Here is a 24,439-nt window from a genome sequence, read left to right on the forward strand (position 1 = left end):
AAATCACTATTTCTTAGACTTTTATAAAGCACCTAATTAAAAGAACTTCAGGAAACGTATTTTAAATTATTTTAAAATTTGTTTTAAAAAATCCAAATGTAATGATTTTGTTTGGAAGTTTGGAAATTTTTTATCATTATTTAATTTAAGAGGGTTTTTTGCTTAACATATTTTTGTTTTTACAGTATTTCATACCATGCCAGCAGCAGGTCAATATGTGGAAAGTCATCATTTTGAGTGACTTCATAAGGCGACATGATGTCATAAATTGTTCTTTTAATATTGTTTCAAAACTATTAGAAATGATCTTTTTAGTGATGAAACAGTTTGACTTTTGTAGGTCAGGCTGTTTTCCATTACAGTTGTAATTATATAAATTCATATTGTAAATCACTACAGCTGTCATGTAAAAGTGTGACTTAACAGTTGAAATATCTTCATTTTTGTTTAAAAAGAGTAGCTAGTGATTTAAAATACAAGATATCATGGCATTCTTATTCTTATATCATGACATTCTTATTATGTTCTGTCATTTTCTAGCAAGCCAGTTGTGAGAAAGACTTTTGTCTGTTGTACATGAGGTTGTTGCCCTACTATAACATTTTGTGGCTTCATAGACAAGCGATGTTGTAAATTTATGAGAGACAAAACTTCTAAAAAGTCTTACAAGAAAATCACCCTAGCTGCAGGGTCTATCAGAATTTTTCTAATGAAAACTTCAAATATTTCTTGTCAAAAAGATTTGGAAACTAATTCTAGTTCTTACATATTGCACAGATCTGAATTTACAACTTCATTCACAGGAAAAGAAATCTAACAATACTGCTTTTAGCCTAGTTTTCTGAGAAAAAGTGTTTTACATCTCCTCCGTGAGTCTTTCTGTGCATTCATTCCCTTTCCCCCCATGAAAAAAACTCAAACTAAAAGAAAACTCTTTTGAATTCAGCAGCCTGTTGTAAACCCTGTTTGATACTGTGGCAGTCCCAAGATGGTAAGATTCTACAGGTCTGGTGGAAATAAGTAGCTGTAAAAAGGAGATGACACGCCCTTTATTGACCAGCAGATATTTGAGATATGAGAGGTTGTGAGTGCTCAATCTCCAACAACAATATCACTGTGTCTCTGCTTTTCTAGACACAGAAGACTCCTATTTAGAACCTCAAATTCATTGGCGTTTGGGCTCAGATCAGTCCTCAAACTATTTGCTTTTGTTCTTGATTTGATGTCATTTATAATTAAATTGTGTGTCTTTTAGTATTAAATATACCAGTTATTCTGAACTTACTGTCAGTGTTCGCTGTTACGGCTTTTGTCTTCTACCTGACATTTACTAGAGATTTAGATAACAATCCTCAGAAACTAGGTGTCTTGCCAAGATAATCTTGAAATATTCCCATATCCTTCCCCATGGACATGCCTGCTGTTTTGATTAGGTCATTGATATTTACTTTGTCAGATAACCTCATAAGATGTTTGATGTTACCTGGGCTGATAAGGCGTTTTTCCTGGAATATATTATAGAGTGTTCTGTTAACAAACTGCATCTCTCTTTTTTTATTATTTTTTATTTCTTTTTTTCGTGTGTTTGTTTGAGATGTGTACCAATGCATGTATACCACTCTGGGCCAGAACATCACAGATTACAAAAGCATACTAAAATTTTTATGGTCACCTTTATTGAGCTCTGTCTGCATTGGTGCCATCTGTGTTCTGAATCTTGACCTCACTAGTTTTCTTTTGATTTCTTCCCCAACATGAAATCCATTTTTTTGATCTATTATTACTTAGTGCTTCATTTCCTTTATATTTTGCATGCAGTCTCCTAAATATCTCCTGAAGGTAAGAGGCTTAGTTACTTTCTTGAGAACTGTAATCTTTCAGCAATTATTTTAGTGTTCAGAAGTGTGTTCTTAAGTCAGTGAGTGTTGGAAGTGATTGTATGGAGCAAAGTCTGGGAAGTGTAGCACAGGTGCTGACAAGAGCATTATCTGGTTTATACAAATGCCACCTGGTCAGAGCAGATGGTAAACTGCCACAAAGCAAGTGAATGCTAAAATGCTGTTAATGCTCCATGAAAACAGGATGCTGGTTAATTTTCTTTAATTTTGTTGAGCTGTAATGCAGCAACACAATCTGCTTGTTATGGGTAACCACAGTTACACTCATTCATAAATTCTGGTTTCATTTTGATAAGAACAGCTGTACAAACAATATAACTAAAACCTGCAAGGAGCAGTATGTTCATTGTCCATGTATGTCCTCTAAAAATAACTCTCCTGCAATGCTGAAAAAGTGGTAGGCTATGGCAGTTCAACAGGATTGCTGAAATTCTTGGCATCAAAATGGCAATACAAAATAATTAATAGTAACCATAGCAGGAGAAAGGAGCAGACTTATACGTTGTGAGACTACCGACTTTGTTTGCCACTCATTATCCTACAATAATTTTTCCATATGTGAGCAAAATGAGGCTGTTCAATTTATTTCCTGGCCTGTTGGAGTTCATTGTAGTGGCAATAATAGGAATACTTTTTAGAAATCAGTTCCTAAGGTATTGCAACCTGACAGCTGTTTCATTGGCTGAGTGTTATACTGTCATAAGTCTGGAGCGCTCTTGCACTATCAAAAAAAATTCAGAATGCTTACACATCTCTCCAAAATCAGTGTGTGTCCTGCATCTGTTGGAAGCTGGCCTTGCTATCTCTCACAAACTATTCTGAAGTACTCACGCCTGAAGGAATGACTGTAACAAAAACTGAACCCAGCTTTCATGGGCAAGGTGGGGTGGGTCTGCAGTGTTTCTGGAACAATCCTAACATCAGAGTTTTGTCTTCCAGGTTGACACAATGGAAGTTATGCGGCATCCTGAGGAAACAACTAACATGAAGCGGCAAACTATGGCTTCCTATTTTAGGGTACAAAAATTAAAATGAAAAGAAGCATTTTGATAATAAGAACAATAGATATAGCTAAAATATTTGTGGGGTTGTTAGATCAAAGAGAAATATAGGAGAATTTTTTTATTCTGTCACGAGGCTTTTGTAGATTCATAAACTTCTTTTTGCTTCTTATCTCTGTTTTCTCATACTTGTATTTTTACAATTTCACAGAGTATGTTGATAACAGAATCTAGATCCTAGACTATTTTCCATCTACAATGCTAGAGGTCTAGAACAGGTCTTGTTATAAACAGAACACTAATTTTGTGCAAATAAAATAGATGTTATCACTAAGGTCTTCATATTTTTTCGCAAGCTGAGGCATACATACCTTTAAAGATTAAGATTTTTCATTTGTGCTAATAAGTAAATCCATCTTTTGGAAGTGCTGTTATAAATCATACGGATTGACGTTTTATTGGTAGCAATCCTGTCAGAGGTAATGCATATTCTGCATGTGTGTTTAAATCAAACAGGCAAGGAAAGGGCATCGAGAACGTTGGAACTGGAAGCTTGGGAGTTAAGAAAGTGCTAGTCCAAGCAGTGCAGCATTGTCCAAGACTCTTGGTTACTGGTTTTTTCTTGCAGTCATTGCAAAGTGGAAAAGTTTTCAGCAGCTGGCTCTTGGGCTGCACTTGTGCCATCAGAATAGGGAAGTTCACGAAGTTGTGCTAGCCAGTGTGAGTCAAAGCTTCCTGCTATGTAGGAGTACCTGTTCAATTTGTTTTGTAAAATAGTGTAAGGAAGGGCACAGAGGAAGCTGGTGTATACTGAGATGTTGCCCCAGTGCGGAGAGTACAAGGACACACATTCAGACTTGTCATGCAGGTGTGCACTTAGAGTGTTCTTGCACACAAATGCCAGCTCAGTAGGAACTGTAAAAAGGAAAAAAAAAGTAATGGGGGAGTGAATGTGGAAGTACACCGTAATACACATGCAACCTGCAGCAAGGTGATGATAATCAGCTTGGAATTGTACGTGATTTTGACACACATATGGGTATATGAGATTGAACATAGTTGGTAGCACATACTTATCATACAACAGCTTAATGATGTGAGTATAGAGCAGAAGTACCAGTATTTGGAGGAGTCAATGGAAAAAAAGATACATATGATCTGATCAAACATTTTTCATTTTAGTTTAAAATGCAATGGAGTAAATTGTTTTCTGTATCTAGGGTGGATAGGAAACAAAGTAATGGACCTACATTTCAGTGGGAAGATTTATGTTAGATGCTAAGAACTTTATGAATAGTCATAATAATATAGCAGTTCAACAGATTTCTGGGGAGACTGTGCAGTTTATATTCTCAGTGAAAAATGAATGTAACAGAGATGTACTTGAAATGTGAAAGATACATCTAGTGTTCTCTGTGGACAGAGCACTGAACTTACGACTTCTTGCAACCTTTTCCCCATGATTTGCTGTGAATTTCAGTGATTGTTTCACAGTAAAGTTTGTGTTTCTATTGGGGATGTTTGATCAGTCAAATCTGTCTACAGTAGAACTATAGTTAGGACTTTTTTTTTTTTTTTTTAATGGACCTTGCTCAACTATGGAAATGTGATAAAAGGAGATATGAAGAGAAAGGTGTAAGAAGATTCAGAATATTTAAATTTTTTTTTCCAACTAAAAATTTTTAATAGGTTCCACATTTCAGCTGAAATCTTAAAAATTAATAAAAAGGCAATGGAGATTAACATTACAGATTAAAATATAATCAAGCATTACAAACTGTTTACAAATATGTATCTCCTGCTTAAGTATTTACATTGCAGTTTTTTGTCAAGTGTGTGCATCTTTTTAATTTTCCTCACTAGTATTCCCTCATGGATCTTTTATCCAAAATGGTTGTTGGACAGCCTCACTTTATCCGCTGCATTAAACCTAATGATGATCGTGAAGCACTGATGTTTTCTCATGAGAGAGTTCTACTGCAGCTACGATATACTGGAATTCTGGAAACTGTCAAAATACGTCAGAAAGGGTATTCTCATCGCATCCTTTTTGAAGAGTTTGTAAAAAGGTAAGACTTGTGTAATAGGGCTGTTTTTCTAATATTCCATTCAGTAAGGTATATACTATCTTTAGGTACAGAAAGTCCTACAAACATTGTTCATAGGTGTGTGGTCTGAATCTCTAATGAGGGCAGAGACTTCCAGAGATAAAAACTACAGACAATATCTGATCTCTAATGGAGACCAGTCAGTGTGAAACCAAGAGAGAGCACAAGTAGCAAGCCTGTCCCCATAGTTCCCTCTTTAGAGGCAACAAGTGGAAATTATGCATCCTCCTCAGATAATTCAAGGATTTTGGAAGGTCAGTAACCTTCAGCCATCATATGAAGAATGTGCACATGTTTAAGAATGAACTGATATAAAAGCTTCAGATTTAGCTTTGCAGAGTCATTTATCTATAGATGTCATGAATTATAATCAGATCTCTGTTCACCCTAACCCTTCTCATAGCTACTCTTACTGGCTTTAATACATATTCTCAATCTTAAAAAGTTATAAATCTGATTCAGGAAATGCTATCATCTTTATGATGGCAATATGACTATATGATAATTATAGTTTTCTCTATATTTTAAATGTGGGCTTGTGTAGTATTTACTGGTTTTCAGTGTGTAGGATTGGTGATTCAACAATGAGCAGAAGCACTACCATTAACCATTTAGGTAATAGTACAAACAAGTAGTGAATGGTTAAAGCAACCATGTTGTGATATTTTTTGAACTGGAGGTGGCTCATCCAGACAATATAGAATTAATGAATCTACTGAAAGCAAGTCATTAGTCTCACTTCAGTGCCTGGTAAAGTTAGGGACAAGATTATTCTGGAATGTACTGAAAAACACCTGAAAGACAATGCAGTCATTGGTCACAGCCAGCACAGCTTCATGAGAGGAAAGTCCTGCTTATCAAACCTGATTTCCTTTTATGACAAAGTAACCCACCTACCTGACCAAGGGAAGCCAGTTGATGTAATCTTTTTGGATTTCAGTAAAATTGTTGATACTGTCTCTCACAGTATCCTTCTGGACAAAATGTCCAGCACACAGCTGGATAAACATGTCATGCAGTGGGTGAGTAACTGGTTCACAATTTGGGCACAAAAGGTTATAATGAATGGGGTGACCTCAGACTGGTGTCCAGTCACTAATGGGGTTCCACAGGGTTCCATCCTCAGCCCTGTGCTCCTCAACGTTCTCATAAATGGCTTGGATGCAGGCTGGAAGTGATACTAAGCAAGTTCACAGATGATGCAAAACTGGGAGGAGCTGTTGACTCCCTCAAAGGCAGGGAGACCCTGCAGAGAGACCTCAGCAGATTAGAGGGCTGGGCACCCACCAACCGTGTAAAGTTCAGCAAGGGAAGTGCCAGGTTCTGCACCTGGGATTGGGCACCCCTGCATGTACAGACAGAATGTATGGGGAATGCTGGAGAGCAGTGCCACAGAGAGGGACCTGGGGGTCCTGGTCAATGGTGAGTTGGACATGAGTCAGCAGTGCCCTGGCAGCCAGGAGGGTCAGCCGGTGTCCTGGGGGCACCAGGCACAGCATCACCAGCCAGGCAAGGGAGGGGTTGTCCCGCTCTGCTCTGCACTGGGGCGGCCTCACCTCGAGTGCTGGGGGCACTTTTGGGTACCACAGTGTAAGGTAATAAACTATAGAGAAGCGTCCAAAGAATCACAACGAAGATGGTGAAGGGCCTTGAGGGGGAGCCGTATGAGGAGCGGCTGAGGCCGCTTGGTCTTTCAGCCTGGAGAAGAGGAGACCGAGGGGAGACCTCACTGCAGTTACAGCTTCCTTGTGAGGGGAAGAGGAGGAGCAGCACTGATCTCTTCTCTGTGGTGACCAGCGACAGGACCCGAGGGAACGGCCTGAAGTTGTGCCAGGGGAAGCTGAAGGTGGGTACCAGGAAAAGGTTCTTTACCCAGAGGGTGGTCAGGTACTGGGACAAGCTCCCCATGGAAGTGGTCACAGCACCAAGCCTGACCGAGTTCAAGAAGCACTTGGACAATGCTCTCAGGCACATGGTGTGACTCTTGGGGATGGTGCTCAGGAGGGCCATGAGCTGGACCTTATGATCCTTGTGGGTCCCTTCCAACTCAGCATATTCTATGATTCTGTAATATGATGCTAAAGGGAAAACAGTTTCACAGTCCTTTCTAAAATGCAGAGATGGCATAGGTTTATGCTTGTAAACCAGTCCCTTGGGCTTGGAAATCTGCAGTCCATGCATTTAGACATCTTGAATGATAAACCAGAGCTTAATCAATTAATTCTGAAAAATTGTTAACTTTTCTGATTTATAATATATTAGTACACCAAATGAATATGTAATAGGAAAACACTACAGATTATATAACCCAGGAAGGATAACTAATGTGTTTGTTTGTCCATCAAGGCAATTTAATTTTCAGACATGATCTTTACTGACTTTTTTTTGTGTTATATGACTAATTTTAGTAAGGTCACACCATTCTAAAGCACATTTAACAGATTAATTTTTGTGATCATAAACATATCTTTGCAACATCCTGAAGAGGCTGAAAGCAGAATTATTAACCTTAAGTTTTATTCAATTTACACGTAAGTGAACTAAGATTAGCTCCATGGAAATTAGTGTAAATTGAGAGGAAATTAAGCCTTCTCTTATCAGGAGATCCTTTTCGTTCAAAAATACACTGAATTTGAGTACAAACTTGAAAAGTAATGGTAATAAAAACAGCACTGACTGTAATTTTCCATTCCTGCAGATAAGAGCAAGTTGTGGTTAACATCTTGTCAATTACTCCCCAAGTTTTTAGTCTAACTTGATGTAATTTGTTAAGGAAAGAAAGTCAACTCAAAGAGGAAAGGAGAGGGGAGTAGATTTAGCAATTTCCATAACAGCAAAGAAGAATTCTTTGAGTTCAGAATATAAGTGGGGGCAGGAAAGGGGATGTTCTTGCTCCTTTGTTCAGCTCATGCTTTATTTAAAAAAAAATTCTATTCTCTTTTGCGCTTGCAAATGAAATCAAACAATGCTTTAAAAAGCTATCAGTGAAACAAGAAACATTTTTCTTCAACCTACAGCTACGACTAGTCAAGTGTTTTTAGGAGCTAAGTAGTTGAATACATAAAAATGTTTGAGAAAACAGGTCAAATGCTAAACAGATTGGCACTTCTTTGTTCATAATCAAAAAGACATTAGGCAAGTATGAAGCAGAGTTTCAAAATGTCAGTAAATGTAAGGATATCAAAGATTTTTTAAGCCAGCAAGTTAATTGGTATTTTGATCCTTTTGAGCAACTGAACAACAAAATGGATGAGCCAGCATTTTTTCTCCCTTGATGTTATTAAACAAATAGGTGTGCTTCTTATCTGCCTGTTCAATAATGCTGTTTTGTAAACTCTTAGCAGGAAATATGAGGACAAAACAATCAAAGGCAGGGAACAGACCCATTCAGAGTTTATCAGGTGGGAGGTAAACAAAAGATAAAGCTCTGTCTAATGTTACTCTTTACTGTCTTCTGTTTTCATGTAGAGCAGATTATTTGCAAACCTGGATGTAGTTTATTGGGTTAAAAAACAGATGGTGAGGAGAGGACTCATTCACACAATGTTTCTTCAGCCACATGTATTATCATCTGTTTTATGTATCTAAATATACATATTCTTTTACTTAAAGTGGGAAAATGTAATCTGCAGTCCCCGTAAACACTGTATCCCTGCCAGGTCTTAGACAGTTTGTCTCCCTTCACCCTGTCTTGCATCCCATGACATCATGCATCTGTCTTAGGTTTGCTGTGAAGCAACGTGGCCCCCCTTTCAGGCTGGAATCTCAGATTTTAGATGCAGGTTATTAACTCGATCAGTCAACCAGGTGTGCCTGGAATGTGGGGTCACGTGATGACCATGCACTGCATGCCAGGTAAGGGAGGTGTGCTTTCTAGTGGGGACCTGCACTGAAGGTCCCACTGGATGGAACACTTGCTGAGTGCCTGGGCCCTTGGAGCTTCACGTGACATGATGTGGTATGCAGGTGTGTCCTCGCCACATACCCTTCTTTGATGGGCATGTACTGTACAGTGAGTTGAAGGATAAGGGACTTGGTAGGCTAATGGTACTAAATGCTGTCATACTTGTAACAACTCATAGGCTCATAGGAATGTGTTGGGAACTTTTACACAAGTTTCATTTAAGGATTGTCTTTTTTCTTCCCTGCCTGTTTATGGTAGGCATTACAGTTTCTTGTACTGCATTAAGATGCAGGATAAGCTTTTACTATAAGCATCACCTATTCCACAGTAGTCAGATGATGTTACTCAGATCATGCACTCATGGCAATACCAGTGCTATTACTGTAACAGTGATCCCAGTGAGGCTGGTTCTGCTTTTTCAATCTCACAGGGCAAATTTGCATAAGGTCACTGTTAGTACACCTGGTATACACAGTTTCTGAACCACCAGTGTTACATTTCTCATGATCATATAAAGCCTCATTGATCTTAATAAGTCACATTTTGCATTGAGTGGAGCTAAGAATAAAAACTGGTCAAGCATTACAAAATCCTGTAAAACATATAAACTAGTAAGAGCTTTCTTCTTTTTAATTCAGTTGTGATACACTTGCTTATTATGCAAAATCAGGGAAGCACTGAATTAAATTAGAAGTCAAGAGATTTGCTATATAGAAAGAATTCTTTCTTTTTAAATGATGCATTTTTAATGCAAGCCTACTTTTAACAGTAAACCTGCACTATACCAGAGTTCATAAGTGATTTCTGGAAATAAAATTTTAACATTGCATGATACCTTGATTTTACTGTTATCCATGGAAATGTTTATTTGTTTCAGTGGTTTTAAGATTTCACCAGATCTGTAGAATGTTCCCATACACTTAAAATATGGCAAACCACTGTACCTTCCATATACACTTCCTAGACTTTTCTCATTCACAGAACACTGGTAAATGGTTGCAGGATGGAGATGATAGGAAAAGTTTAGGAGTGGAAAGTCTGCTAGCTGCTTATGGATAATATATGCAGACTGGACCAAACTGTGCTTTTCTGAGAGTATTTCTGTGATTCTGTATTTGTCTGATGATTTACAGTGTAAGTGCTAGGTATCTGTTACTGAGTTTCAAGAGTATGTTAGATGTTGTATAATTTTTATTTACTTTTTTTAATTTATACTCTTAATATAGAGTCAAATGTAATTATTTTTGTGAATTCAGATTTGAAAGTTTCTGAAAGAGGTGAAATACAACCAATACAAGTTACAGATTTTTGGAAGTTATTTTACAACTCTTCTAGTCCTTAAAAAAGTGTAATTTTTTAAAACTTTCCAGTTCCAGGGCTGAGAAGGAACAAATGGTTTTGTGATGTTGAGAATCTTCCTACTATTGCTTGTGGTCTGGCTAGAAAGGGATTTTGCACCTCATGCTTTTCACGTATCATTATCATTATCCACCTCAGGCCATTATATTTTAGTACAAAGATTTGTTTTAAAGAGAAAAAGGGTTAACCATTACTGTTTTGAGTTAGTTATGTAGAATTGATGCAGCCTTTAACTCTGGAATGTGAAGGGAACTTCAGTAAGAGACACTGGTATAGTAGTTAATGGTGCTGTTTAAATGCATTTTATTGAATAGTTCCAGCGTTTAGCCTTTAGGGAGGGGTGGGAAATTGAACCATTTGTTTACAATCAGTCTATTTAATCTGAAACCACCAACACTAAGATGCCTGGTCTCTAAACAGATAGTTAATGTATAGCATCTCTCTGAAGTTTTCCGTATCTTAGCATACTTTGATGTCTTTAGCATTTAACCGTACTTCTCCATGTCCTAGCTTTGCAGTCTGAGGTTAAATTCAACTTCTAAAAAATGTTGGTTTATTTCTAATGACTAGTAAGTACAGTTAATCCCCATTTTAATGTATTTTTTTCTGAAATAGTATTCACATCCATGAAGGATAGTATGTATTGCAGAGTAAAAACCACTAGTTAAGAAATACAGAATTCCAGACTTCCATCAGGTTTGAGAAATCAGTTCTTCTGAGGGGAAATTACTTTTCTCTTACTTAGTCTTACTGCTACTGAAATGTGATTAGTCAAGTATTTTTAGGAAACATGTAGATGAATGTGTGCCATGTGTAGGAAATTTTCAAGCAGGATGTATAACCCAGGAAAATAATATACTTTTGCACAAATATGTGCATGTTTATGAAATAGCACAGGAAGCACCATAAACTATATTTTTAAAAATAGCAATAGAAGTATTGGTTTAATGTAGAAGAACACTGAAATATTCCTGACTGCCACATTTCATGCTGAAATAACAAGTGCAAATATGGAAATAAAAGGGTAGAGTTGTGAAATTTTTATCTCATATGAAAGAAAATGTGATTTCTAGCCCTACTTTTCAGAAAATAAGTTTCAGGTTTCTTGGTGATGCGTCGCAAGTAGAGGTAACTCTGTGACCTATGTCTGCACAATAGATTTACATAAGTAGGACAGACATGAAATTAGACCAGTAAATCAAAATGAACAGTTGTAGTTGTGTATACCCTAAAGCTTGTTTTCAGGCATATTCTCTACCATTTCACCATGTACAATGTTTTTATGATTTCACCAGATACATTAAGGTGGAACATTTTACCTTCCTCCAAAATTTTCCATAGGGTCCATTGCTGTACAAAGATTTAAAATTAGATAGAACAATTGGATGACTCTGTGTGGCACATGCTGTGCTGCCATACAATTATCCTGAGCACATAATGTCAAACTACTTGGGCATCTGTAGTTAAGTGATTCAGTCATGAAAACTAAACCAAAGTGTTTACTTGAATATACCCACAAAACACATGGATTTGAGCTTTGGAACACAAATCTAGAGACCTTTTACAGTGCAGAATGCACACTACAAAAGGAGTTCTGGAGAAGAAATAATCAAAAATAAATAGCCAGTCTCATATTGGTAGTCCTTATTTCTGATGAGTACAGTAATTTTTGCCTTACTTTTGATGAGGGAATGGCCTAAAGTTGTGTCAGGGGAGGTTTAGGTTGGATATCAAGAAAAGGTTCTTTACCCAGAGGGTGGCTGGGCACTGGAAGAGGCTCCCCATGAAAGTAGTCACAGCACCAAACTGGACAGAGTTCAGGAAGTATTTGCCAATGGTTTTGGGCACATGGTCTGACTCTTGGGGATGTCCTGTGCAAGGCCACAAGTTGGACTTGATGATCCTTGTGGGTCCCTTCCAATTCATAATATTCTGTGATTTAAAGACACAAAAAAAAAGCAATAGTAAGTATATTTAACTGGGTACAGGTGTCTTCCGTGCATTGGTTAGTTCAATCAAAATGTTTGGAAAATCTCCATTTAGAGGAAGTTTTTAATAAATACTGGGAGACAATATGTTTACATACAGAAACTGTAGGTATTCCTATGGTTTGTAAAGTTCTTGTTGTTCTGAATAGCTTGCTTTCTTAGACTATAGATAAATTTAAATTTATAAAAACATTGGTTAAAGTAGGATTTTTTATAAAAAATAACCATTGTTTTATTTATGGGTTTTTTCGGAGCACCAAGGCAACTACATTCTAGATCATGAAAGAGAAGCTGTTGGAGAGGGTACTACACTTGACAAATAGTACTACACTTGACTTGTTTGTCATAAACAAAATGGTACAGTCAGGCAGGTAAACCACACAGCTCAAAATACTTTTTACTCAGATATTTGTCACAAATAAGTCAATTTTTCAGTAAGTGGAATGTCAATGATGAGATAGATTAAAAAATTATGAGATTTCCCTTGAATATTTTATTGCATCAGTGCTATCTAAAAACTGTTTTGTGGTTTTAAAATTCCCATCAATAACATACCTTAAAAGATACATGAACAACCAGTGTCACTCATTTGAATTCTTCCTTCCTTCCTTCCTTCCTGCCTGCCTTCCTGCCTTCCATATATACGTAACTAACCTATCTGAACAGCAATTTACTATTATTGTAACTTCCCCCATGTCTCTGTCAACTACCTGTTGAAATTGTATGCTGTCACAAATCATTTGTGATACCTATATTTTAAATCTGAGTTTCTTTAGTGCAACTCAGTGCAGTTTGTTTTGTAAAAACTGGCATAATTAACTTTAGTAATAAGGTGGAGGAAATGTACTTTTTTCTTTTAAATACACGGTGTGTCTTCAAACCTACTAAAAGGCATGAGTTGGTGTTTTGAAAGACTGGGCTAAAGAATTTGCAGTATCACATTGTTGAGAAAGTCACTGCATTAAAAATAACTCAGTAATACATAATCTCCTATCATTATTCAGTCAGCAATGTCTCCAGTTGGTGAATATCTGTGTCTGGTCCAGAACTTTTTCCAGTGCTTCTCACTTCAGATGTCATTTTGTTCCTGTTTGATCATTGTTGACTATTTTAGTGGTTCTTTTTTCTTTCTTGTGACAACTGGAGCTAATATCTAGAGATTAACTGGATATTTAAAAATCATATTCTCCTGATTTAAAAAAAAAAAGGAAAGTCTTGCAGAATTCTAAATTTTCTAATTGCTTCTCCATGTTTTCTTCAGTATAAGTTGGGGTATTTTCTTGACTCTATGTGGCTACAGAGGAATCTGTCTTTGAGATTCACTGATCACGTTCTTTTCTTCATGTTTTGAAGAATATCTGATGGTTTGCTTCCCCATGCTAATAATTAGTACAGTGGTTTGCTCAACCTGCCGCTTCCTCTCAATCACAATGTAAGAGCAGCACTTTTAGAAGTATAACTTAATACCAAGACAACACATGGCAGTTAGTAAATGAGAGCTGAGGTGACAGTTGCTACCATCTAACAGTGTACTTGTGCTAAAATAACCTTAAATTTATAAACTAACTGGCACATGTTCTTGCTATTACTTAACAGAATTGCAAGTAGGTTTGCTTAAATACTGCAAAACCAGTCTTCATTAATGCATAATGGCTTTACAGGTAGGAAGGGATTGGTTCTTAATTCAGTTGAAACATGTTTGCATTCCTTTTTCATTAGCAATATGTTATTTAATGTAAGTGTTAGGAGCTGTTCTTTGCAAGGGAACATGGACAAAATAAAAGACAATTTGTTTAAGTATGGGTCTGCTCCAGACTTATAAAATTTATAAAATAAAATCATTCCAGTTAATTGTTTATCCTAATCATTTATATGTTCAAATATCTATTCATGACATCTGTGTCATGATTTATGGGAGAATTTGACCTATTAATTCTAGAGATAAAGCTCAGAGATAGAGAAAAACAGTGGAAATACATATTGATTGTCAATTCAATTCTTTCTTTGTCATTCTACAGGTATTACTACCTTGCGTTCAAGGCACACGAGACTCCCCTTGGTAGCAGAGAAAACTGTCTTGCCATTTTGGAGAAATCTAAACTAGACAACTGGATTCTTGGGAAAACCAAGGTAGAGGGTGCTAACATTTTCTCAAGGATAGTATACTTCTACAAATCATGCCTAATAGTGGTTCAAAAAGTACTATATGAATGAACAAAAGAGCAAGGAATTGGCTCTAGTTAGCTTCCCAGGTTATGGAGGTGCCCTCCCAAGTCAGCTGAGTTAGTGCTGCAAGAGGAGGGGGTGCATTGGGTACCTCCCGAAAGTGCATTCAGCTTGTGGCTGCCGTGATAAGGACAGTGCATCTGTCAGTTCCTGCTGTTGCAGTGACTACCTGAAGTTCCCCATGCTCTTAATAATGACATGGCTGAAATGTCACAATTTGGCCCATCCTGTGAGCCTGGTTGGTACCATTATCCATTCATGGAGTTTCAGGTAAGCTCCTTCTCGCTCTGTCAAAAGCCTTTGTTGATGGTTTAAAATGGAGTGAAGACTTCTTTAGAAAGGATGTTGCACAGTACTTTGAGTTGTTTTACATTACACAAAAGAAAACCAGCAAGAATTTTCTTGCCCAAGACCCAGATAAAATGTATGTGAGCACCCATAGCATTTGCCTCCTGAGGGAGAATGCTTTTAGATATTATGTCTAAAACCAAATTCAACCTAGGATTTGTCTTTCCGCTGACAAGAAAGGTTGTCTTTCAGAATTGTTGAAAATATCCCACTGTCCAATTTGCTTTGTAAAGGGGGTTAATATGGGATTAATTTTCACAGGATCACAGAATATTCTGAGTTGGAGGGGACTCACAAGGATCATCAAGTCCAACTCCTAAGTGAATGGGCCATACAGGGATTGAACCCCAACCTTGGTGTTATTAGCAACATGTTCTAACCAACTAAGTTAATGTCAGAGTTAGCAATGGGATGATTATAATCAGTGAATCAAAGTTCCAGAAGCACACTGAGAGCATATAGTTAATTCACAAGATTATGATATCTACAATCAAGTATTTTTCTAGTTTTCTCAGCAATGATACTCTTGAATAGGCTGCTGTAAGACTAATGAAAAGGCAGAATACAAGAGGTTATAATACTGATTGTAATACAGATTTTTTTGTTTCGTTGTTGTTCCATTACAGGTTTTTCTAAAGTATTACCATATAGAGCAGTTAAATTTGTTCCTGCGAGAAGTTATAGGAAGGGTGGTGGTCATGCAAGCCTATATCAAGGGATGGCTCGGAGCAAGGAGGTACAAGAAAGTCAAAGATAAAAGAGAAAATAGTGCTATTACTATACAGTCAGGTAAATGCTCATATTCCCTATTTCACTGAGTGTCTTTGTATTTTCAATCACTTAAATTGCATGTACATTGTTTATTCATTCATTATGGTTTATTATGAAATCGGAATGACTGGAGGTGTTTTCTCTTCAGCTCATTGATGCAGATATTACTGATTTACTTCCAAAGTGTCATCTTAGTATTTGATAATGTCTTTATTTAAATATTTTAGCATTTTGAATGTGATGCCTGTGCACAAAATGAAAATATTGTTAGGTATGTCTATAATAACATGCAGCACATAATTGAAATGCAGTAGCACATGTCCCTGCCCGTATATCAGAATTCCAGACATACATCATAAGATGGGCCTGAGAGGCTGGTTATCAGTAATTTAGCAGGTTTCCTTGTAGTGATTTGGGGAACTGTGTGAGCAAGAATGATCACGCACCTTTGTCTTTTGGGTTAGGACATCAGTGAGCACATGGCAACAATTAAAATTTGAATGAGTGAAGTGGTGTTTGAAGTTGTGAGGATGTGAATATTGCAGTCATGAACCCAGAGTTCAACATGTGGGTGGGTGGGGAAGAGCTATTGGGGGTGGGGGCTGAAGTAGTTATGGCAGGAGAAATGAAAGTTTCAGCACATCTCTGACTCTGTAGACTCTGTAGCACTTCCTTAAATAGATGTGATTTCCAGCACATGGTTTTGTATTTTTAGCCTGGAGAGGATATGAAGCTCGCAGGAAGTATAAGGAAATAAGGAACAGAAGAACTGATGCTGCTATACATATTCAAGCAGGTAATTAAAACAGTATTTCAGTTGCCAACACCTATTTTTCTGTGGGTGATTTTGTGTGTGTCAGTGTTTATAGCCAAAAAACCCCAAAACAGTAAAGTCCAAACAAAAGCTATCAAAAACATTATTTCTGATTATTTTTGCTTCAGTGTCAAATGACATCCGTGACAGGTATCAGGCACTTTGGACCTTTTACAAGCACTTCTCTGAAAGCAAAATATAATAATTAAAAGCTGTTAAGTTAATTCTTGGCTAAAACTGTGGATGGGAGACACTGGACATGCATTTCTCTGTCTTTGTGTTGAGCACTGATCATGGCAGGCTGCCAGGTTTTTGTTTTGACTGCTTGCTGGGTTTACCAGCTTTGACCAATCTTTTGACACTCTGCCAGACTCCTATGCAGCCATATCAATATGAATTTGAATAAACTTTAAAGAGATTATTGGAGGAACAGGCCCATAGGGCTTCGTAGGTCTCTAGTAGAGAGCAGAGTACCATATGGCACAGAAATCTAAGAACCAGTGCTGTGAATGCTGTGAACTCAATGGCGTTTTCAGATGCTGCCAATAATGAAGCAGCCTCTGTATGATGCAGTGCAGTACACCTTCTCTGTCCAACTCCAGGTTCAAAGACTGTGACTGATAAAAAATGAGTTGTAGAAAATGTGTTTACAGATAAACCAAGATACCGCCTCTACCAGCTTCCCCTGCTACAATTCCTTAATATTTGTCACCCCTTGTTCTGTATCTTATAGTCTGAAATCAGAATGAAAAATATCTGTTGTGATATTCTTTTACTTGTTCTCAAACCATTCCCAGTAAATTCATTCATGTTGTCTAAGTTTGTTACTCTGAAGTTAAGCATCGCTGTGACTTTCAACAGAAAACAGAATACCATTCTAGTTACAGAAAGGAACAGAATATCAGTAGGATCAAATAATAATTTGTAGCTTTGCATGCATACTGTTATGTAAAATCATGAAGCTCTAGGGTTAAATGCTGTATATTTTAATAAATGGAAGAAATTTTTCTCCCGTTAGCACCATGCACTGAAGGATTGCACAAGTACTCTCTCCCATTCTTCCTCTCCTTTGTGTTGTCATTTTCGGTTGTTTTCATGATAGCACAGAGAGTAGGTCTTAACATATCCCCCTGCCACTATTTCCTGGAGTATTTGCTACCTTTAAAGGTATATACATACCTGGTCTTTGATTACAACAGCCTTTTGCTAAAGAAAGGAAACTTAACCCATGACAGTCTCACTATTATCAGCTCCTTAAGGTGAGAGTTATCTCAGGTGCAATAGGAAGCTTGTGTGTAGCATTATCACTTGGAGACTGCAGGGGACGTTCTGCCTTAGAGTTTTATCCCGACAGATTTTTACCTCTTTAGAGAAAGCTACTGATCTATTCCGCTGTTAGCACACATGGGAGAGATTCAGAGCTCTGTTGTTTCCTGACATCTTTTAGATGCTGTGTAGAGCATGGCGCAGCAGAGGCAGTGGGAGTGAATTTGGACACTGTTGAGCCCTCTGGACCTAATGCTGGAGGAATGTTGTTAGTACTCTTCCCTCCAACACACACAGTGTTTTCCTTTGTAACCTGGCACTTGACTGTTACAGTGATCAGCCTGGGTGGATAAACATTAGGACTACAGGGTTAAGGGTGACACAGTAAACCTTAGTATTAATTAGGCTGGCTATTCCTCCTGTCTTTGGTACTCTAGTAGAATGGGACTAATAATAATATAATAATCCTCAACACTTTTCTGTTTACCTTTGGAAACCTATATCTAGGACTTCTTATTTGAAAATATTTCATGTGTAGGTTTTCTCTTCTCAATATGCTAATTATTCTGTGTTTCAAATCAAAGCTTATGCTTGCTAATCATGGCCATTTTCCAGGTTTTAAAATACACTGACAGTCTTTGTGTTGTTTACATTACATTACACAGTCCAAGTGCCTAGTGACACGGAGACAAAAGCTACTCTAAATCTCTCCTTTCACTGCACATCTTACAGTGTGAAGGTAGTTCAAGGCAGCTTTCTAGTAAAATGGAGTATGATCACCTTTGTATTTTTTTTTAAATCAGCCATTTCAGGCAGTGAGATAAATTGTTTGCATTCGTCACCCACATTAGGAAAACCATGTAATTAAACTCTGTGTACTTCCCTCTCTTTTCCCTCCCCCCTGCCCCGCTCAAGCAGGCCTTGGAATTTAGGAAGCATTTGGCTTACATGTTTCTACAGAACAGCACATATTGAAATTTGTTTTCCTTTCATCTCTTTCCCAATAAAAGCAGCCGCTCAGCTTATCCCTTTAGCTTCCTCAGAACTTCCTTTCAGAATTCCCGATCTATTACAGCACATTCACATACCAGAAACAAGATGCCTTTTCATGCTGTCAACCTTTTTCATCTGAAATGTAAATTAATTCTTGCTGGTACGCTTTGACAGAGATCAAAGTAGGGGTATTAACCTTATTGGGCCTTCTCCTCATCAGAATCAGTTCCAAAGACTGCAAGGGTAGTGCTAGGAGGCCAGTCTTCACTGTTATCTATGGCCCTCCTCCAGGCAGTCCTCTGTCTACAAGTCAGCATTTCAAAGGCGCTGATTTCTTTTGTAAATGACCTTATCATTACTTTAAACTGTGTGAAAAATGATTTGCCTGAATAATTCTTGCAGGATTATCTTGCTCATTTTAATTGTGAGGGGACTTCATTCAGGTTCCAGGATATTGTTTAAGTGGTTTTGACAGCAAGTGATCATAGCCTGATATAAAGGAGGAACACAGCTCCTGATTGGAAACCTCTTGACTTGTTCAGATTGTTCATTTCTTGCGAGTCAGTCTTTGAGGTAGGCTGCATTTGCATTTTAAAAATAAACAGATGCCTTTCAAATACATGAGCTGGTGGTCTGGAGATCTCTGTGGGCCCAGCAGTTCACTATCCATTGAAGAAATGTTGGAAGAAAAAACAAACTTAGAAAAAAACCAACCCTCACAATATACATGAGGATAAAATTCCTGAGTGTATTATATTACAAGAAAAAAGTCATTATTTCAGATGGGGGTAAATGCTCGCTAGGAAAGAAAGTATTAGTGAATTTAAATTAAATGGGGAAGAAAAAGCTACCCTACTTCAGCATATCTACATCTCATGTTCTCAAAAGACAGAGTTGTTATTAGACTCATGGCTAAAATGGTACACAGGGTACACAAGGTCTTTCCTCCTACTTCCAGTCACACTTTCTCAAGCTGTGAAGGTTAGAAAATGCTAATTTTTAACTCAGAGACAAATTGTAAAGGAAGATTTTGTGTTAAGTGTTTGAGTTGACAATACTTTGCACTTCTGAGTATTTCTTTGTAATTGGAATTTATAGTGTTTTGATTCACATCTACATAAGAGGAAAATATATTGTCAAAGACTTTTAAAAATTATTTTGCCAGATTCACAGCTGGTTTAAATCAGTGTATATCCATTGAATCATCTGGCTGAAATGTTGCTTCATTGATTTACCTCACATGAAAGTCTCATTAAATGTTTATTTGTTTTAGAATAATGAATTAATTAGAATTTAAAGCAACAGATAATACAATTATGAAAATATGTTTTCTAGTTATGATAGCATGTATTTCCATGCAATGTGACTTGTCCCAAAAGGCTTAAGGGAGGATTTAAATCTGGTTATTTTATTTGTGAACTGACGTTGCCAAAATGCCAAATGAGTGGTGCATGCAATTCATTTAGATCTGAGGTGACATCACTGAATTCATTTTAATTAGGCCCACTTTAGCCATCTGGAATATACTGTGCAGCTCTGGTCAAGACTGAGTTTAACTATGCTTCCAGAGGTGAAAGGCAAATGACTAATCCATTGAGCCACCATCTCCTCCTCCAACACGTGCTCGCACACTCACCATATGTCATATTGTATTAGAAAATTCTTTATCAAGAACTCAAGATTTGGGCTCTTTTCCTTAAATAAAAAGTGATGGATGTTCAGAAGGAAGCATCCCCTTGTAAATTGCTTTCTCTCTATAACTTCTGCTGGTGCAGTGTTGCTCACATATCTCTGACATGTGCTTCTGGCAAAATTTACTCCATTTTAATTAAAAAAAAGAGGGACAGAGAACAGCTGCAATTTACTGGTTTACATTTATAATGAATGTAAGCTTTTAATAAAAGTGTTACATTTGGGACTTTAGCAGCAAAAATAGAATGTTTATTTCAGTAGAAGACAAGGAAGTATTTTTTGAATATTTATTCCTATATTTATTCATCTATTTGTATCACTATGTATGTGTATGTGTACATGTTCTCAGCTAATACCATTGTATAGGTCTAAGAATTACATGAGTTAAATGTTCCAAAAACTTCTAAGCACTTGATAAATATATCTAAAAGTGTAGTCTTAAAAATTTTCTTGAAAATGACACCTAAATAGCAGATCCATTTTCCTTTTTTATTTTAGTAGTTCTCTTTCTTTTAACTACATTATCAGTGTAAAAAAAATTGAGGACATGTTTCTCCTAGTGGCAGCTGATCTGATTTATCATATTATCTTAATTTCACAGTCAGGGTAAACCAGACTAGTTTGAATAGGCTGCACAGCTTTGGTTAACTTTATTCTCCCATCTCACTGTGTTCTGTACTAGCTTAGCACTTCCAGTAATTCATGTTTAGTATGTCTCTAGTAACCACGCTCATATGCAGGGAGCATTTTAGAAAAGTGAGAAGGCCTTACAGTATTAAAGCATGGGGATTTATATTCTGTCCCTGTCTCTGAGCTAAACTCCGTCAATGTTCAAATGTCTGGTTTTCTCTTCTGAATTTGAGGAGAATAAATGGAGACTGTTATTACTAGATTTGATGCTAAAATCAGGAAGGGACAATGTACAATAAAATATCTTCCTTTTCCTTGCTGATATTGCCAGAGTTTCGTAGTCATATTCACCTTTTTATTTGACCAAATCTCAAGATCAGAGACTCTGATATGTGGTGGTTACAGCACCAAGCCTGACACAGTTAAAGAAGTGTTTGGGCAATGCTCTCAGGCACATGATGTGACTCTTGGGGATGGTCCTGGGAGTTGGACTGGATGATCCTTGTTGGTCCCTTCCAAGTCAACATATTCTGTGATTCTGTGAGCTCTATGTCCAGGTGTTGATTTGCATCAGTAACACCAGACCTGATGACAGCCTTAGTGAGTCTTGCTAATAGTCACTGTTTGTTGCTGATAGTTACTGCTTGTACAAGGGAAATCATTACTTCCTTCTCATAATGCTTCTGCTGGAGAACTTAAGAGTTTTTTTCTGCTATTAAACAGGCATCACCCAATACCCATGTAGAGAGGTGAAAGAGGGGATGTGTTCATGGCACCCAGCAAAGGATGTGACTCTGTGCCTTCTACTGCTCATTAGAATTAATTTGGCATGGAATGAATAATCAGATTCATGGGTTCTAATTTCTCTCAGATGCTGTTAAGCTGCTGAATACTCTTTTAACTAGACAAATTAAGAAAGTGATGTGCTGTTCCTAGCAAATCAGCTGCCTTCTCTTAAGCAAGCATGAGCTTTCTCTTCTGAGTTGCTGTTATAAGCTATTTTAGGTGATGTTATAGAATAAAATTGTGTCTGTGTGGTAAAAGTCTGCTTCACATGATTTTTTTTTAATGACTGAGAATTAATCCTTCTACTGTTTTAAAACTACTTTATCTCCTTTCTTTATAGTTCTCTTATAGACCTGTGATTGTTTAGCTTTGATCTTTTTACACTGTGCTTCACAATTTGCTCTGTAATTATATATTTCCTGTGGGAATCAGAAGGAAAATGCCTGGACTTTTCCTATCTGGAATTGTGCAGTATTATGTGTAATGTATACTGCCTTATATTTAGACCTTAAAAGTTTATAACTGCAAGATGCCGAATTTCAGACTCCCTGAGGTAAATAGATTCTTGGTTTTCTAGGTGCTGAAGCTGACAGAAAACTCTCTTTGTGTGAGAAATTATCAGTAAAAGAAGTAAAAATTCATTTCCTAATTTGTGGCACATAAAGCATTTAACACGAAGTTACTAATAGAAGTGTTAAAATTAAGTTCAGTTCCTATGTTGCTTTTCAGATCCTGTCATCTTTGGCTATGTAAAGATGAGGGTTAAAGCTACTGTTGCTGAAAAGTTTGGAATATAGACTGAATAAGGTGAAAATGAGGTGACAGCTGGTAATCATTCTTCTTCAATGATGCAGTGATTGTTCGTGGAGCAGTAGCAACATGAGTCTGCTAATTTCACACTCTTTGAGCCAAGTGCTTAGTGTCAAAACCAGCACCAGTCAGTAATGCAAATTGCTGTGATGGAGCAGCTTCCCAGCCTCTCAGACTCCCCCAGTAGAATTCTCTGCATATGCATTTCTTTTGAAACATTATAGATCCTGTTAATAAATGTTGAAAAGATGCAGTCCTACTAGTGCTTGTTGAAGCTTCCAGAGACTTAAAGAAGTTTGTTTATCCTGCACTTCAGTTGTCCCAGGAGTCAAAAGTAGGAAACATACAACCATTTACCTTTCAGATGCAAGGTAATTTAGAAGAAAGTTAGAAACCATCTTGTGGGAAGGTTGTGTTGAAGAGGAGTTGATTTTGAAAGTACCTATGAAAACAGAAGATAGGGCAAAAACTGTGTTTGTTAAATCAGATGTATCAGGTTTTTACGTAGTGAATGGAGGAAAGACCAAAATGGTTGTACTGACATTAATAAGAGTCTCCGAGAAAAAGAAAAACAATTTTTAAATATAAAATCACAGCATGTATCAGGGTTGATTTTATAGACACACGCGTGCAAAGAATTATTAAAAGCTGAGAAACTACTAAGGATAAAACTGAAGTTTATCTTATTAGTTCATTTGTTTCAGTGCTTCTTTATAGTAGTCCACCGACTGACACTCAGCATGTTTCAGCTGCAGAGAGGTGACTGCTGGCCAGCTGTCTCTGCTGCAGATAGCAGAGTAGGATCCTTGTCTGGTCAGTTAGGAGATAGTTAAGGGTTGGAAGCTTCACATGGGACAAGTGAGAGCTTGCCTCATCTCTGCCAGACAGGCAGACTTTCCTAGTCTGATTATTAAGGGAGGAAAGTTCCTCAAGCCTCACGATACCTGAGCTCTGTATTTGGTTCAACACCTCAGCAGGTCAAACTTCTGTCATGCATTCTGTAAAGTGAATGGTTGTTTATTTTCATAACCTCTCATTAAAAGGCAATTTTTGTTGCTTCTTATCCCAGAAACCTCAGTGCTTTCATAAAAATCAGAAGTGTGAGATACAGAGGAATCTTGTCAATCTTCTGATCAATTTCTCTGTTCCTCAATTTGTTCATTATTTATCCTACCTCCTGATTTCTTTTGGTAATCTACGATGTTATCATGACCCTGATCCTACATGAGGTTGCCCTAGACCTTATTTCTGTGTCTATCCTATTTTCCATTGTAGTGTGTAAACCTGGACCCCAATGGGAGGGGCTGCTCTTCTCCTTTGGGTATTTAGTCTTCAGAATTACTCTGGTTTGTATGCATTTCACGTACTTGAAAGCTTTTCCTAGACATGAAACTTATTTTTTCAAAAATCATATTTCCTCAGCTTAGTTCCAATATTCTTTTACATACTGTCTCACTGCTTAAACTGCAGTCCTGCTGAACTAGAAAACAGCTCCTTTCTCTCACAACCCTCAGTCTTCTTATTCAGCAACTGCTTATTGTACACTGAAACAATGGCACTGATACTGTATTTACTTTTTTCATTATTCAGTTCTTTCTTTCCATGGGTATTTCTACTTAAAATAATGCTTGAAATAAATGCTACAAAAATAAAATTTAAAATTTTGTGAGTTTAAGTGTATATTGCAACCTTTTTAGTCCTTTGTCCTAAGTGCAGTATGTATTGCTATCTGTGGTTTGTGCTTGAGCTTTCTTACTGCTCACAGGTGTAAAAAATTCAAGATAAAACTATGGAAATAATTATGGTATTCAGGTACCCAAACCCGAAGACAGTTGATGGAAATAA

General features: G+C 37.2%; 1 protein-coding gene across 19 annotated transcripts in view; it reads left to right on the forward strand.

Annotated features, from left to right (window-relative positions):
- Positions 1–24,439, forward strand: part of MYO3B (myosin IIIB) — a 248,831-nt gene that overhangs the window by 128,307 nt on the left and 96,085 nt on the right. For 18 of the 19 annotated variants that reach the window (XR_006018294.1, XM_042041627.1, XM_042041615.1 and 15 more), the window contains 6 exons: positions 1,819–1,839; positions 2,838–2,915; positions 4,763–4,968; positions 14,277–14,388; positions 15,459–15,621; positions 16,319–16,399. Coding sequence is in view for 18 of the 19 variants with exons in the window: in XM_042041627.1 (XP_041897561.1) it covers positions 1,819–1,839; positions 2,838–2,915; positions 4,763–4,968; positions 14,277–14,388; positions 15,459–15,621; positions 16,319–16,399 (661 nt within the window). In the remaining variant the exon portion in view is untranslated. The remainder of the gene's footprint in view (positions 1–1,818; positions 1,840–2,837; positions 2,916–4,762; positions 4,969–14,276; positions 14,389–15,458; positions 15,622–16,318; positions 16,400–24,439) is intronic. The other variant, XM_042041624.1, reaches the window with a different exon arrangement.

This window comes from Corvus kubaryi, unplaced genomic scaffold, assembly GCF_017639235.1.
Source record: "Corvus kubaryi isolate FWS band 111438036 unplaced genomic scaffold, C.kubaryi_AGA036_p1.0 37396, whole genome shotgun sequence".
NCBI classification, from domain to species: Eukaryota; Metazoa; Chordata; class Aves; order Passeriformes; family Corvidae; genus Corvus; species Corvus kubaryi.